The following is a 17731-nucleotide window of genomic DNA, read 5'->3' as shown; positions in this document are numbered from 1 at the left end:
AGTTTTTAAACATTTTTTAAAAGACGCGTCGCGTCGCTTGGATCACAATTAGTTTTGAGCTTTATACTTATCAATCATCAATCAATACTTATAATAAAACTGTAACAGGTCAAATTCTGTACATTGAAGATATTTTGAAAATTTTTTTTCGAGGGCACTCTATAATCGATACTGAACCCAAAACTGTAATTTTTTTCATTTTTGTCTGCTTATAATAAAACTGTAACAGGTCAAATTCTGTACATTGAAGATATTTTGAAAATTTTTTTTCGAGGGCACTCTATAATCGATACTGAACCCAAAACTGTAATTTTTTTCATTTTTGTCTGTCTGTCTGTCTATCTGTCTGTCTGTCTGTCTGTATCACGGCCGCGCATCACGCTGAAACTACTGAATGGATTCCAATGAAACTTGGTACGATTTGAGGTCATACTATGAGGAAGAATATAGGATACTTTTTATCCCGAAATTCAGCATGGTTCCCGTAGGAGAGGGGATGAAAGTTAAAATGTATACCGAGTTGTAATTCATTAAAGCGTAGTCCAATTTCATTCATTCTTTTTTTGTTAGAAAGAGGATATTTTAAAAATTGTTCCGTAAATATTTCAAGGTCATCGGCTTTTAACCGACTGTCAAAAAGGAGGTGGTTCTTTTTTCTACATCGATTTTTTCGAGATTTCTGAACCGATTTGCAAAATTTTTTTTAATCAACAAAAAAAGTTTTCGTGGTGGTCACATAAAAAATTATGGATTCAACTCCTTAATCCTGATGCTGCAGGGTTACTGCCCGCCTGAGTTATCAAGATTCAGGAAGTGTTCATAGTGAATTCATATTGTAGGTACCAAGCAACGACTTTATTCTCAGACTTCAAGTCTCAACTCCTCAACCCTGATGATGTAGGGTACAGCACTCTTAAACTATAATGTTTCAGGAACTGCGGATGATGCAAAATTATTTTAGGTACCAAGCATAGGCTACATCATTGAACTTCGGATCCTAACTCCTCAATCCTGATGCTGCAAAGTACTGAAGTCCTAAATCGTGGGGAATTTAGAATTTCTGATAGTGAATTGATATTTAAAAAAAAAAATTTGAATCGACTGTTAGGCGGAACGAAGTTCGCTGGGTCAGCTAGTTACTTAATGGGGCCGATTCTCTAGTACACAATCTCTAAACTAAACTAAATTAACAGGTCTAAATCTAGTGCTTTCCTTTTCCGCAAGCAACATTATGAAAGGGATAGCAATAGATTTAGACGTGATATTTTAGTTTAGTTTAGAGATTGTGTATAAAGGAATTAGCCACATTATGTAATTAAAATATATTAACCAATACTTATAATAAAACTGTAACAGGTCAAATTCTGTACATTGAAGATATTTTGAAAATTTTTTTTCGAGGGCACTCTATAATCGATACTGAACCCAAAACTGTAATTTTTTTCATTTTTGTCTGTCTGTCTGTCTATCTGTCTGTCTGTCTGTCTGTCTGTCTGTATCACGGCCGCGCATCACGCTGAAACTACTGAATGGATTCCAATGAAACTTGGTACGATTTGAGGTCATACTATGAGGAAGAATATAGGATACTTTTTATCCCGAAATTCAGCATGGTTCCCGTAGGAGAGGGGATGAAAGTTAAAATGTATACAGAGTTGTAATTCATTAACGCGTAGTCCAATTTCATTCATTCTTTTTTTGTTAGAAAGAGGATATTTTAAAAATTGTTCCGTAAATATTTCAAGGTCATCGGCTTTTAACCGACTGTCAAAAAGGAGGTGGTTCTTTTTTCTACATCGATTTTTTCGAGATTTCTGAACCGATTTGCAAAATTTTTTTTAATCAACAAAAAAAGTTTTCGTGGTGGTCACATAAAAAATTATGGATTCAACTCCTTAATCCTGATGCTGCAGGGTTACTGCCCGCCTGAGTTATCAAGATTCAGGAAGTGTTCATAGTGAATTCATATTGTAGGTACCAAGCAACGACTTTATTCTCAGACTTCAAGTCTCAACTCCTCAACCCTGATGATGTAGGGTACAGCACTCCTAAACTATAATGTTTCAGGAACTGCGGATGATGCAAAATTATTTTAGGTACCAAGCATAGGCTACATCATTGAACTTCGGATCCTAACTCCTCAATCCTGATGCTGCAAAGTACTGAAGTCCTAAATCGTGGGGAATTTAGAATTTCTGATAGTGAATTGATATTTAAAAAAAAAAAATTGAATCGACTGTTAGGCGGAACGAAGTTCGCTGGGTCAGCTAGTTACTTAATATGTAATTAAAATATATTAACAAATTGTCTAGATTTATCACTTACCTTACAAATAACTGTTCTTGATTGTTAACCCGCCATGATACCACTGTAGCACCTGTAGAACAAAATAATGAATATTAGGTACATACTTATGTAGATAATTTAAAGAAATGCAGATATTATAGGGCGACTAGAAAAATATCTTACTAGACTGAATTATATAATACTAGATGATGCCCGCGACTTAGTCCGCGTGGATTTAGGTTTTTAAAAATCCCGTGGGAACACTTTGGTTTTCCGGGATCAAAAGCTTATGTCCTTCCCCGGGCTGCAAGCTATCTCCTTACCAAATTTCATCAAAATCGGTTAAACGGGTGAGCCGTGAAAAGCTAGCAGACAGACAGACAGACAGACAGACAGACAGACAGACAGACAGACAGACAGACAGACGGACAGACAGACACACTTTTGCATTTATAATATTAATATGGAAGTATGGATTGACGATGCCCGCAATTTCGTCCGCGCGGATGTAGGTTTTTTAAACCTCGTGGGACAACTTATGCCTGTGATAAATTTCGTCAAGATTGGTTCGGCAGTTAAGGTAACAGACAAACAGCAAGATAGATACATTTTTCCATTTATAGATAAGATAAAAATCCACTTCAAATGATTACTAATATCCATTAAGTATTACATTACAAAAAGATAAAATAGTATGATTTTGCATGTTTATCAAATCTAAATAAATAAAAAGAAAAGGCCGGAATGACTCATGAATGGCCTAACCAAACTGCCTGCCCACTGTTGCACAGAGGTTTCCCCTCATAATAAATAAGGCCAGATTTATCAAAATTCCTACAGGATAGAGAATAAAGAGTGTTCATATTTTCGCCGTGCGAAGCTGCCAGCGATCGGTAGTCAATAATTACAATTTCCGGATAAGTAAAAAAATTTAAGAAAAATGGACAATTAAGAGGAATTGTTTGATGAAAATTAAGCAATACTAGTACTACAAAATTAAATACTATAAAATGTACCAAAGTAAATAAATATTTAATTATTTCTTAAGTATGAGGGTGAAATTTAACCAAGTAAATATTTTATATAGAACAATCGGTTACTAGTTTTGTTTTAAGTTTGTACTCTACGCTAATTTGTTTTTTTTATTTTAATAACTTCTTTCATTACCCTTTGAAGTAGTTCAAGCAATCAATATTATATCAATAATAAATCATTGGTGGTCTACATTATTTTTATAAAGAATTAAAGTTTGTAAGTTTAGACATAGGTGGTACTAATGATCCAATTCTGAAAATTCTTGAACTGAGTGATAGATAGCTACATTATCCCTGACTGACTGATGTAGCCTATAAATTATGTTACAGATAGACGGACGAAGTAGCGGGAAAAAGCTAGCCATTAAATAAATTATTATAAAAGTAAAAAGTAGTAAGTACGAACAAATGAACTTTAATAACAATGTTTGTCTAGAAATACTTTATACAGTTTGAAATGAAATATTTTTTCATGTAGGAGAACTGATACCCTTTAAGATATGTGACGCTCTACCACTGGTTCGGAAATCAATTTCTAATGAGAAGAGCCGGCAAAAAAACTGCAGAGCAGACAAAAAACTCAGCCAGCTCTGTGAATAATTTAACATAAATTTTGATTTGTTGCGAGATAAAATCTTTATAAACACTTGTATGGAAACTAAATAACTCTTGGTAATGAAGTTTGTAATTTTTAACAATGTTAATACAAATCACTTCCTAATTATTTATTAATGTTGCTAGACAGCTTATGATCATTTTTTGTGAGTACATCAAATAACCACTTACAATTTAGAAGCAAGTATACAGTTGACTTCCTACAATCCAATACCCAAGGTCGCGTCGGAGTCAGACAACTTCTTAGTCTATTCATTGAAAAAAAAACTTGTACCTCCTATTATATTCGATTCGATCAACAAAATTTAAGTAACTTGCGCATTTATCTCGTCATATTATAATAATTCAATACAAAGTTAAAACAACATTATTTTCGGGATAACAACAATTTTAAAAGTTCCGCGCATCATTACAAAAATAATAACAAAAAAACTTTTACAGGTTATGCGGCTCTTTTTTTCTCGAATTATCATAAACTTTACAAAGAACTTTCACATAAGTATATCTTTTACCTTGCTAGTTTATGGAAATTCATCTTAAAATTAAACTTACCGAAAAGATTTACGGTACAAGTTGTATTGTTGCCTCTGTCGAGAACGACAACACTCGTCGCTGCCATTTTCCAATTGACAGCAAAGCCAACTGACAATTAACATTTTGACAAAGCGTTGACAAAAAATGCTTGAGCGTGCTTGACGTTTATAGTGTTGCGCCAATTAATCGGTAACTATCCAAATTGTTATCGGTTATCGCTTTATTTAAAAACAGCAAATAATTTAAATAAAGTGATATATTATATACACGTGTATTATATGTATAGTAAAAATTATCTAAAATGATAAAAAATACTAGATTATTGTCAAATTATTTTGCCTTTATAGAGCGTAACGGTAAATAAAAAATAAATATGAATGCATCCATTATCAACCAATCAGAAACAGCCAACGCTGTTCTCGACAAATGTCAAGTGCGGCTGATACGTGTATTTTTCCGGCTCTTGGCTCTTGTCTTCCTCGAATAGCTTCACTCGGTCGGCGAAGAATAGCGCACGGATTAAATAGAAGCCCAGTGAAAGTTTTAAAATGCTAGGATCACTTAAATTAGTTTTATATTTAGCTGTAATTTACGTATGTAAGGCCACCGAAGAGGATGTGCTTGATCTTACAGATTCGGACTTCGCCAGTGCGATAGCCCAACATGATACAGCTCTTGTCATGTTTTACGCACCATGGTAAGTTAAATTTGAGGTGAATAACCTTTTTATGTACTTTAAATTAAAAGTGTTATGTGTTAAAATGTTGATTTTTCAAAGGTGTGGTCATTGTAAGAGACTGAAACCTGAATACGCGGCCGCTGCCGGCGTTTTGAAGACTGATGATCCTCCTGTGGCGTTGGTCAAAGTAGACTGTACTGAGGGTGGAAAGAGCACCTGCGAGAAGTACTCAGTGTCTGGATATCCAACACTCAAAATATTCAGAAAAGGAGAACTCTCGCAAGAATACAATGGTCCAAGAGAATCCAGTAAGTCATAATTACACTTTTTTTAATCACTAAGTATACCTAGTAGACTGCACAATTCACATATGACGTTAATAAGTGAAACAATGGAACTTTTATTTATTTTGCATTACCTACTTCTTTTATTTAGTAGACCCCTTCAAGATAAGTTTTATAAGAACAGAGAAGGTATTCAATAAGGTAACATAGCTATGCTAAGATAGCTATGAGAAAGTTGAAATTACCTACTTCAAAATGTATCCTTTGTTTTGCAATATAAAATTTTATGATGGAAAAGTGACCAAAAAATGTTTGGAAAAAGTTGATTCCAAACCTTAAATAATTTTTTTTTATTACTTATTTAAAATAATTATTATGATGTACAAAAATATGTTTTGATGTTTTTTTCTCTTTAGGTAAATATCTCTAGGTATAATATATTCCATTATTTTTTTAATGTTTTAAATGCTTAAAAACCTCAATACAGTGGAACCTCTTTAAGTCAAACCCATTAACTCGAAATCTAATTAACTCAAAATCTAAGAAGAAAGAAATTAACTATTCCCTTCTGCTGAAGTACAAAAAACCCTATAACTTGAATTATTGTAACCTAATGAATCATTAAAGATTATATAGGTATTAGGCTTATTTTAAAATACAATTTTAATTATAAATTGTATGCAAATAATGTCTCAAATTAAAATTATTCAGATGCTACAACTCGAAGTGAATATGATTTCCCTGTGATGTAGGTACTATTAGTAGATATCACACTATAACTCTAAACTACAAATTTAGCGGGCTCTATATCTTGAAGAAGCAATATGTACATGTAATGTTAGAAGCATACTAGATGTTTCTTTGCTTCTTTGAAAGTGTCAATCATTACTTTTTGTGCTGTCTACATAGAACAAGTTGATTTTTTATTTTCTCGTGACTATAACTTGAAATACCATGCATGGAACATACACCTCTACAAGTTGAAATTGAACAATTAAAAACTCCTTATCTCAAAGTTCTCGATAAGTCAAAGATTCACTAACTCAAAATTTTTAACCTTTCCCTTGAAGTTTGAGTTAAAGTGATTTTTAAAATTTCACAGTGTTTCACACCACCTTTGGACATAAAACTGACTTCAGATAGGGAGTGTGGCAAAACCACATACCAAAGGTAAAGCGAGCGTTAACATAAATGCCTTTCCACAGATGGCATTATCAAATTCATGCGTGCACAAGTTGGCCCAAGCTCCAGGGAACTGCTCACCGTGGCTAGCTTTGAGGCAATGATTGCTAAGGATGAAGTAGTAGTCATCGGCTTCTTCGAGAAGGAGACTGACCTCAAGGGAGAATTCCTCAAGACTGCTGACAAGATGAGGGAGGAAGTCACCTTTGGACACTCCTCTGCAGAGGAGGTGCTGAAAAAGGCTGGATACAAGTAAGTTACTAGTTGTAGTAAGATTATTATCATCTACCTTAAGATTTTCCGAGATGATCAAGAGACTTGACTTCAAGCAAGTTTCAAACTTAGTCATTAGTAAGTTATAAGATGTACCTACTAACAAACGAGTCAGTCCGCATGAATTGTATTTATACCATAGATCCTTATCATAATAAGTCAGTGAATTATATCAGTCTCTATCTCCCAGCACTATTTATTTTTCGCAAAATCTGGCAACCCAGAAAAGGTCTTGCTTTGTTTAATTAAAAATTCAACTATAGTTGAGTAGATAGTAATAGCTATAGTTTGCAGTTTGAGTAGTTTCATAGAATATAATGGCTAAGGATTTTTAAATAGTTAAGAATTCTTGAGTAGAAGACCAATGCAAAGTATTCAAATAAAGCACAATAGCTCATAATATTATTATTATCACTGTTAAGTATGCAATAATTTCATTAGTAAAGTCATAAACACTTTTCCTGTAGATAAAAAGCTACAATCAAATTTAAACTAAATGTGTTCAATTAGAATTGGTTGATAAATTTTTTTTTTGTTAATTAAATACAACTGTTAAAATTATGTAAAGTGCCTAGTAACACAGATAAGTTTTAACTAACTTGTGCCAACATTTTAAATGTTTGCACAAATGTATTTTTATTATTGCTGTCTGGACTTATGTCCTTGGACTTGGAATTTTACATTTTAATGTATCATTCTGCTAAAATAATAATGTGCACTTTCACCTTAGACTATAGCCAGTTTTGTTGTAGTGTTGGCTGACTTCAAATGTTGGAGGCATGGGATAGTTAGGCACAACTTACAATAAATCTTATATATAGGGTTATAGTGATGCTAGATTGAATTAGCTCAATTTAGTGAATAAGATGGGTATTATTTGCGGTTATCCAAGATTGAACAGATGTAACCCTTATATTTCTACTAAATTGAAATACGTAGTTTAGAACCGTTTATAATTTTTAGTTTCAAGATAAAATTATTTGTTGCAATTTAAAAAAAAATTAAACTTGTTTTTGTTTCCAACTATAAACGTAAATGTTGATTATTATCTATAAATAATGCAACTTATGTTAAAGATATATTTATCTAACTTATCATAAAAGTGAACTTATCAATGCCAGTAATAGATATATTATTTAGCGTTTGACTTTTGGCTTTTTATACAAAAAATCCTCTTATATTATAAGTTGACCCAAAAAGTTTTCTATGAATGATAGGTATTTGATAACAAAGTATGTTACATATATTCAAGGTTACATTTTTATTCTTATCAGTTGTAAGATGAAATTAGGGTCATTCTGATAAAAACTATATAAATAAATAAAATAAATAAACACATCCTTGTAGGTACACAATGGGGCTGATTCTCTTGTACAAAATCTCTAAACTAAACTAAATTAACTGGTCTACATTTAGTGCTATCCTTTTCCGCAAGCAACATTATAAAAGGGATAGAAATAGATTTAGACGTGCCATTTTAGTTTAGAGATTGTGTACAACGGAATTAGCCTCAATCTCTGCCAATCCGCCGTTGGCAAGCGATAGACTAAGACCAAACTCTTTTTCATTCTGAGAATCTCAGCAATCAACAGGCGATGGGTTGGTGATTACAATCTCTAGCTGCCTGACAATAACGTGGAATAACGGTGGACTAGTTATACTTTATTTTGTCTTTCTCTGTCATCAGTAATTTGACATTTGAAGGAAAAGACAAAACATAATATTACTATTCCACGACTGTTCCACATCTATTTGTCGGAGGGTAGGAGTTTCCGCTGTCTGTATGGCCAAAGATTTATTTTTCAAACCAATCAAGTTGAAAGCGATTATTGTTTGTATATGAAAACATTAGTTGCGCCATTCCGCCGATGCGGATATGCCTCATTATGCTTGAAACTATTCACAATTGCTGCAATTTTCCGCTATTATTTAATTTTAAACCGATAACCTGACACTTACGCTACGCAGAGAGTAAGAGTTACTCTAGAATATTTTCTAGGGTTATACAACCCTATGGAATGATCTAATGATGAGTTTGTTGTGGGCTCTTCTCAGACCTGGGCGCGTTTGGAACCGTCGTAGCTTTAGTTTTTAAGTTCGCCACACTATATTATCATCTTACAAATGCAACAACGGAATTTCAAAAAGTGTAATTTATTACCTAATTTGAATAAACCATTTGATTGATTTGATTTGATCAGTAATAATCTTGATAACCTACTTTGTAGTATTTTCTATAAAATCAATATGGTGTGAATCACCATAATAATTGGTATCATGGAAAATACAGAAAATTAGCTATGCAATGTCTCCAGGATGCAAGCTTTCCTGTACTGAACATAGATGATACCTGCGACTGTATGACTGACTACTACTGACTATGCCGATGTAGATTTTTTTAAATCCCACCCATGGGCACCTTCTGGGCAGGCGCACTCTATCTTAAGCTGCATCATCTCCTCTTTAGTCTGATTGCAGTCAAGCGCAAGCTTAAAAAAAATTACATTGAAAATTATTACTCAGTAGCTGTTATAATTGGGTATTTGACTCCAATTTTTTTATTACTTTATAACTAGAATAAAAATAATGACGCAAACTGAAAAAAACTAATTAAATCGATCAAATAACAAAAAAGTTATAAGCATTTAAATATTTCTAATTAGACAGAGATAGCGATACAGCAGTTTGACGTCACACCTACTAATGCCATAGTAGCTACGTGCGGTTTCATACAAATTTTCGTTTTGCGAGAAAGGGATAGAAGACCCTCCCACTCCAAAATTAAAATGCCTGTAACTTTGTAAATCTTTTTTGGATTTTAATATTTTTTTCAGTGTACGTCATTATTTTTATCCTAGTTTATAATAAAGTAATAATATTTATCAAATTCAAAAGTAGGCAAATACCCTATTGCCTAGAATTGCATTTTATTTTATTTATTAAATTAACTAACGGCTACTTACACTAATACATTTAAAAAAAAACTTAATTCTGAAAATATTACTTACTAAATGTAGTCGCCAATTATAAGTTAATACAACATTTACAAACATAGCATTATAGCTATTGTACTAGCCAGTCACGAATAGGTACTAACACAAATATCTACACTATCAACAAAGGAGGTACTTATAATAATGTCGTGTTTATGAGCCCAGTTACTACAAATCACGACATGCCAAGCTTAATCAGTAGTTTAACCAGCGGAAATCCGCAGAACGATGTCACATTAAACGCGCGCGTACGCTTGTATGATTTGATCTACAACAAACTATAAGAAGATCGTCACACTGCAGCGCCCGATTGCAGGCGACTCTTACGGGCGTACTGCAGCAGTATACCTAACATTTTTTATACATTTTTGTTCTACCCTTCTCATTCTGACAGGAGACCATGTTCAGTAATGGGCCGGCAATGGGTTGATGATAATGATGATACAGTTTTCATACTGTCCTTTTTTTTTTTTTTAGATAAAAGTTAGCCCTTGACTGCAATCTCAAGTGGTGGTAACTGATAAGTGATGATGCAGCCTACAATGGAAGCAGGCTTTCTTTATAATAAGCGTTAGTGGTTAAGACATTCGCCTCCTATTTGGAACATCCTGGGTTCGATCCCTACTTCGATCGGCACGCAGATCTTACTTTTCGGAGTTTCGATGTCCGTTTTGAAGAAAACATCGTGAGGAACCTGCATGCCTGAGAGTTCTCCATAATGTTTTCACAGAGAAATCCGCACTTGGCCAGCGTGGTGTACTACGGCCTGATCCCTTTTCATTCTGCGAGGAGATCCATACTCAGTAGCGGCCCGGCGATGGGTTGATGGTGACAGTGCCTTGTACCACAACTTCTAGGCACCGCATTTTGTATAGCCAAAGCATAAATATATAAAAGGAAAAGGTGACTGACTGACTGACTGATCTATCAGCGCACAGCTCAAACTACTAGACGGATCTGGCTGAAATTTGGCATGCAGATAACTATTATGATGTAGGCAAAGGAATTTTGAAAATTCAAACCCTAACAGGGTAAAATAGTTTGAAATTCGTGTAGTCGATGCGGACGAAGTCACGAGCGTAAGCTGGTAGTTTAATAAATGAATCTTGATCCTTGTTACATGTTTTATGATCTTTGTTGACAGAAACAATGTGGTGCTGTACCGTCCCAAGCGCATGCACAACAAGTTTGAAGACTCCTCAGTCGTGTACAGCGGCGAGGGATCACTGAAGCCCTTCATCAAGGAGAACTAGTAAGTATTCATAGTTATGTGAATGTGCACTTTTGTTTTCAATTTTCAAATTTAATCTAAACTAGCCTGTACTGTCCCATGACTCTGCAAAGACTACCCTCCGATCTTTACACCACTCCCTCTTCTGTGCCTCTTTGGGCCACCTTTGGGTTGGTATTTTATTAATAACGACTTGTTTTATTTTTTTTAATTAATCTTTACACCACTCCCTATTCTGTGCCTCTTTGGGCCACCTTTGTGTTAGTATTTTATTATTAAAGACTTGTTTTATTCTTATTAGTTAATCTTTACACCACTCCCTATTCTGTGCCTCTTTGTGCCAACTTTCTGTTGATATTTTATTATTAAAGACTTGTTTTATTCTTATTAATTAATCTTTACACCACTCCCTATTCTGTGCCTCTTTGGGTCATCTTTGTTTTGGTACTTTATTAATTCTTGTTTATTTCTTATTTATAGCCACGGCCTGGTCGGTTTCCGTCAAAAGGAGACCATCAACGACTTCACAAATCCCCTGGTTGTGGCCTACTACGATATCGACTATGTCAAGAACCCCAAGGGCACCAACTACTGGAGAAACCGTGTGCTGAAGGTATTTTCTATTTCACATGCGAAATGTTAGGGAAACAGTGCTAGATATAATTAAGATTCTGATATACAGTTCGCGGCCGAAAGTAATGTACATCGCCCTTAGAATGACATTTCGGCTTTGTAGAGCGTTGTCTCTGTCACTTATACCTACCTATATGACGTTTTGTCGGTCTCAACGACAGGGACAGCCCTGTACAAATGAGCTATCTCCTTCTAAAGGTCGATGTACATTACTTTCGGCCGCGTACTGTAATAAAGTGTAATATCCTAGGGTCTTAAAAAAACGGGCCGAATAATTGAGAACCACCTCCTTTTTGGAACTCTGTTAAAAATATTTAAAGTTAACCTTACCAAGTTTGTTGCGAGCTTAAACCAGGGTGCACCATCGTAGTTTTAGTTTTAAATTTACGTAATTAATTATCACCATTATTGTCAATTTATTTGTTGAACTATAGTCAATCCAATCCAATCCAATCCATCAGCCTGTTGCGTCCACTGCTGGACATAGGCCTTTCCAAGAGCGCGCCACCAAACACGGTCCTCCGGTCCGTCGGTTGAACTATAGTGCTGAGGCTTTATTAGACTTTCGATATTACTGAACAACTTCTTGTTATGTCCTAAAAATTAAGCTGGTTTTTATTTGACAAATAAAAAAATACAATCAATTTGTAATATTTTGTATAAATCATCGAAAATTATTCCACAGGTAGCCAAGGATCTGTCGGATGTGACGTTCGCGATCAGTGATAAAGACGACTTCATTCACGAGCTCAACGACTACGGCATCGACTTCGCGAAGGGCGACAAACCCGTCGTCGCTGGCAAGGACCTTGATGGAAACAAATACGTCATGAGCGCTGAGTTCAGGTAATTAGCTCGACGACTTCAATTACGCGCTCAGCGACTTCATTCAATAGTTCAACAATTTAATTCGCGAACTTAATTTTTTTTACTCCGCGAAGGGGAACAAGTCCATCTTCGAAAATACATCGACTGAAATGAATACGTCATGTGCCCTGAGTTAATTAATTGACTTCAGATATTCTTTGATCTCAAGAACTATTTTCACGAACTCGTCGACTTCATATACGGACTTAACAACTTCATAATATACGGACTTAACGACTTCATACTATACGGACTTAACGACTTCATTCACAAACTTGACTACCTAAACTCTATTCACGATTTCATAGATCACGGTATCGAAGTCTACGTCGAATTTCTTCCGACGTCGGATCCATAAGCCAGTTTAATGGAAATCGGAATCATAGCTTATACGACAACAATTTTTTGAGGTGTGCTAGACGTATTGCTGAATTGAAGCTATCTATCCATAAAGCATCAATTACATAGTAAAATTTGTATGATGGCTATTGGCTTGAGACCTGACCCGATTGATGACAGTTCTTACAGTGTATGTTTATCATGCAGTGGTATCCTCAAGCGAATTATGCATAATCAAGCCTTCAAAACTCGTGCGAATTGATGATATACTTGAAGGTATATTATCTTCATAAAAGCAACAAATTATTAATAAGCTATTATATATAATACTAGCTGATACCCGCGACTTCATCCGCGTGGAATTAGGTGATTAAAATCCTGTGGGAACTCTTAGATTTTCCGGGATAACAGTAGTCTATGTCACTCTCCAGGTCTTTATCTATAACCATGCAAAAAATCACGCTAATCCGTTGCACCGTTGCGACATGATTGAAGGACAAACTAACAAAAAAATAAACCAACAAACAAACACACTTTCGCATTTATAATAAGGGTACTGATCTCACACCCTGCTTTACTTTACTCTAGTGTTTAGCCCAACTAGTTTCTAGCTACTACCCGACAACTGTCGGGTTAACGTTGTCTAAACACGTGAGTAAAGCCGGGTGTGAGATGTATCTCATGGAAATCACTCACGATAGTTTAAACGCTAAAATATTAAAAAGCTATGTAACCTTAGCAAACCTATAAAATTTCTAAGACATTCTTAGTATAATGCTTTGTTACCAGCTTATCATTTCTGTAGAAACAGAAAACAAAATTATTTATTTTCCTTATCAATCGAACAATGTAGGCAGCATTCATGCTTCAGTTAATTTTATTGCTGGAGCAATCTAGAAACCAGTTTATGATTAGGGAAAAATTAACATAAATTATGGACTTATGTTTAGTCCCAATCACATATAGATATTTTTTTTAAATTAGTAATCAAAAAATACATATCATTTAACATAATATACTTTTGAAGTCGTCTGATTAGAGTTCAAAGCCCCAAGGTCTAAGTTTAACTTTTCAATTTAATACATACCTACATAACATATATACATGCGAAAAAGTTTTACATAAACCTACATCTTTACATCTACTATCTCTGTAGTTGTACATCTTTTCTAAATTGGATTATAATAGTTTTTTTTATATACATTATACATATATAACAAGCTATATATATATATATCATAATTATTGTTAAAGCCAGGGCACATAGTCACACTTATTGTTAAGAGCCAACCGCTTCTTTGATCCGCTCAGTCTGTGGCGGTCGACTTCCATAATGCATTATTATAATCTTTGAATGCAATGACAATAATTCCTTTTCACATGAAAACATTTTCTGCTACTAAACTGTTTGTTTCTGCAATTAGGTTTCTTTTTAAATCCCGTGGGAACTCTTTGATTTTCCGGGATAAAAAGTAGCCTATGTCACTCTCCAGGTCTATCTTTACCCATGCAAAAAATCACGTCAATCGTTGCACTGTTGCGACGTGATTGAAGGACAAACCAACAATCAAACACACTTTTACGTTTATAATAAGGGTAGTGATTTGATTTGATTTTCATTACAGCATAGAAAACCTAGTCACTTTCGCCAAGGACCTCGTAGACGGTAAACTGGAGCCCTTCATCAAATCTGAGCCAGTACCAGAGAAGAACGACGGACCAGTCAAGGTTGCTGTGGGCAAGAACTTCAAGGAGCTCGTGACAGACAGCGGCAGGGATGCTCTGATTGAGTTCTACGCACCCTGGTGCGGACACTGCCAGAAACTCGCGCCAGTGTGGGAGGAGCTTGGGGAGAAGGTGTGTATATTGTAGGGGAAGAACGACGGTCAAGGTGATTGGGAAAGAGCTTCAAAGAACTGGTGATGATAGACAGCGGCAGGGATGTTCCGATCGAGTTCTACGCGCCTTGGTGCGGACACTGCCATAAACTCGGGCTGATGTACGTGTGAGAGGAGCTTGGAGAGAAGGAGTGTTTATTGTAGGGGAAGAATGACTGGGCAAGAACTTCAAGGCGCTGATGATAGACAGCTGCAGGGATGCTTTGATCGAGTTCTGCGCGCCCTGGTGCGGACACTACCAGAAATTCGCGTCGGTGTGGGAGGAGCTTGGGTGGGGAGGTGTGTACATAAATAATATTGTAGGGGAAGAATGACGGTCAAGATTTCTAGGCAGGCGTATTTCCACCTTAGGCCGATTACTTCCCAAAAATTATAAATATTATAATGTATGTGTAAAAGTATGTCTGTCTGTTATATTTCCACAACCCATTACGCTTAATCGATTTTGGCGGGCATAGACATTGCTTGCATCCCAGAGAGTAGATGGTATCCATTACTTTTTATCCTAGAAAAGAAACTATAGTACGTGACAGTTCGAGATGGCAATCGGGGAGAGAATGCCCAGCACACCCGCACAGTCCCCGCGCTAACATGCTGTGGGGCAAGTGCGGGTGACTTGCGGGGCTTCCCTTCGCCTCATACGCCAATTGCCATCTCAACCTGTCTCTGACTATAGGTACCACGAGATTTTTAAAAAAGCTAAATCCGTGCTGTCATGTACATTGGCTAGTAATAAATTTGTATATTGTCTAAGAAACTAAATTTTGTAATTTTACGTTTTCAGCTTAAGGATGAGGAGGTAGACATCATCAAAATGGACGCCACCACCAACGACTGGCCCAAGTCCCTCTACGAAGTGTCCGGTTTCCCAACCATCTACTGGAAGCCTAAGGACTCCAACAAGAAACCCGTCAGATATAATGTGAGTCACCTATCATTTTGGAGTAGATGATGAAGTGAAGCTTCTTGCATAGTACAATATATGTACATACATAAACATGGTATAGGGAAGTGAAACAAACATGGCGATGAAACATTTTTTCGCACGCTTATTTACCCATATGAGTGAGCGAGACAGTACAAGTAAGCTTCGCTTCTATCGAGTGTCTCTGTGTGACCTCTGTTATTTCTCACGCTTATTTGGCCATATGAGTGGGCAAGACAGTACAAGTGAGCTTCGCTTCTACCGAGTGTCTCTGTGTGACCTCTGTTATTTCTCCCGCTTATTTGGCCATATGAGTGGGCAAGACAGTACAAGTAAGCTTCGCTTCTATCGAGTGTCTTTTTTGCCGACGGTATATTTTTATTTCGGCTGACGTCACTCCGATGTTAATGAGACATGGTTCCAGCGCAATAGCAATTTGCGGGACTAATTTTTTTTTTTTTTTAATAATCACAGGGTGGGCGTGCAGCTGAAGACTTCCTGAAATACGTATCCGAAAATGCCTCAAGTGACCTTAAAGGCTTCGACAGGAAAGGAAATGCAAAGAAGGATGAACTGTAAGAGTGATGCAAACCTTTCCATGAAAGATCTGTGTGTGAATGAAACATATGTATGTATGGATGTGTGTTCACTTCGCACATATTAAAATCTATTTTGTATAAGACTACAATGTAGTACAAGAGTGAGAATGCTTTGGAGTACCTATCATCACTGTATTCCGAAAACATAATTTTAAAAGCTTTTCTTGGTGTCATTCCATTTATTTATGAGATGAGTGAGTTTATCATTTATTTGGGAATTATCAAAAAAAATTGGGTGGTACTGGTAGTCATTGTTGTATGGGAGAGTGAGAAAATGTTGTTTTTACAATTATACACCAACCAAGCTTTTTCATATATAAAACCCGTAAGTAATACACTAAATACAGTAATTTTTAAATGCATTTCTTATAATTATGTCAGTGGTAACAAGAAATAAATTAGGAATTATTTATAAACTTGTGTTTTATTTTAATTACTAAGAGTCTGTGCAGACGAGGGATTATTGTCCGCGAAGGACACAAAAGTCCTTCATCTTTTACTACTGTGTTGCACCATACTATAAACCATTGTTTACCTTATGCAATTCAGTCCCAGTGATCCATTTTTGTCCTCCGCGGACAATAGTCCCTCGTCTGCACAGGCCCTGATATCTCTGCCCAACATGGGCTGCATAGTAAAGATGGGCGTTATTGGCTATTTCTGGCAACGGTTAATCAACAGTTATTTAGTTTCAATACCAATATTGATAACCGTTGCCGAATATCGGTATCAGAGTTGTGTTTCAACTAATTTAATATGCGCAACGCGCAGCGGTTTCCGTAGTAGTAACTAAGCTAGCTGCCGTATCAATACCGTCTGTATAGCTAGCGCGCGCATATTCACTAAAATAAAACCAATTTTACTTTCATGAATATCGTGAAGTAATCACAACCTTAAGTTCATAGCAGCAAAGTTTAATTATAATGATCATTGACATAGGTCAAACTATAGTGGACGCCTGCACGAATAGTTTGACACAATCCAGTTAACCAAAAACATTTCACGAAGATTGATAAACCAAAGAGGACCTTATCTCTATTACTCTAAGGCTAACTGTTTTAAAATTGATAGATCAAAGTGTAATGGACAAGTACTTGTACAGTTAAGCCTTAGCGGAATAGAGATAAGGTCGGCTTTGGTTTATCAAGTTCTTAGTTACTAAGCCGGTAGCCAATAACCGCTCCTTCTCAGCTTTCAGTGAAAAAAAGAAAGAGAAGGCATAATTATTGCGTTTCTAGTTACCAAAAAACCAAACAATGCATTGTCAGTTGCCAGTTGGCAGCGTTGCGTTGTCAGGTGGTTCGTCATAGATGTTAGCTGAAAACCGTTGCTAGCTACGACAATAACGCTATGGTACGC

The 17731-nt window shown here is 35.8% G+C and overlaps 2 protein-coding genes across 2 annotated transcripts in view; one reads left to right on the top strand and one right to left on the bottom strand.

The window, feature by feature from the left end:
• LOC117993930 (uncharacterized) overlaps positions 1-4595 on the bottom strand; it is a 42081-nt gene extending 37486 nt beyond the window's left edge. Inside the window, exons 1-2 of the mRNA XM_069502280.1 lie at positions 4488-4595; positions 2326-2377 (exon numbers count right to left, since the gene is read on the bottom strand). Coding sequence (XP_069358381.1) covers positions 2326-2377; positions 4488-4554 — 119 coding nt within the window. The 5' untranslated portion in view covers positions 4555-4595. The remainder of the gene's footprint in view (positions 1-2325; positions 2378-4487) is intronic.
• Positions 4596-4905: 310 nt separating this feature from the next.
• ERp60 (disulfide-isomerase A3) lies at positions 4906-16788 on the top strand. Its single transcript, XM_034981782.2, has 9 exons — positions 4906-5166; positions 5248-5456; positions 6638-6866; positions 11025-11132; positions 11592-11724; positions 12430-12590; positions 14576-14807; positions 15633-15770; positions 16248-16788. The coding sequence occupies exons 1-9, from the start codon at positions 5018-5020 to the stop codon at positions 16350-16352; spliced, it is 1464 nt and encodes a 487-aa protein (XP_034837673.1). The 5' UTR covers positions 4906-5017; the 3' UTR covers positions 16353-16788.
• Positions 16789-17731: the final 943 nt, after the last annotated feature.

This window comes from Maniola hyperantus, chromosome 2 (genome assembly GCF_902806685.2).
Source record: "Maniola hyperantus chromosome 2, iAphHyp1.2, whole genome shotgun sequence".
Lineage (NCBI taxonomy): Eukaryota > Metazoa > Arthropoda > Insecta > Lepidoptera > Nymphalidae > Maniola > Maniola hyperantus.
The sequence above is the reverse complement of the archived record's forward strand: the minus strand, read 5'-3'. Positions and strand labels throughout refer to the sequence as shown.

Bases quoted from the DNA above. Each gene is read 5' to 3' on its own strand.
- ERp60 (XM_034981782.2), top strand. From the start codon at position 5,018: ATGCTAGGATCACTTAAATTAGTTTTATATTTAGCTGTAATTTACGTA. The intron at 6,867-11,024 runs GTAAGTTACTAG...CTTTGTTGACAG, and splicing joins CTGAAAAAGGCTGGATACAA to AAACAATGTGGTGCTGTACC. The intron at 11,133-11,591 runs GTAAGTATTCAT...TCTTATTTATAG, and splicing joins CCCTTCATCAAGGAGAACTA to CCACGGCCTGGTCGGTTTCC.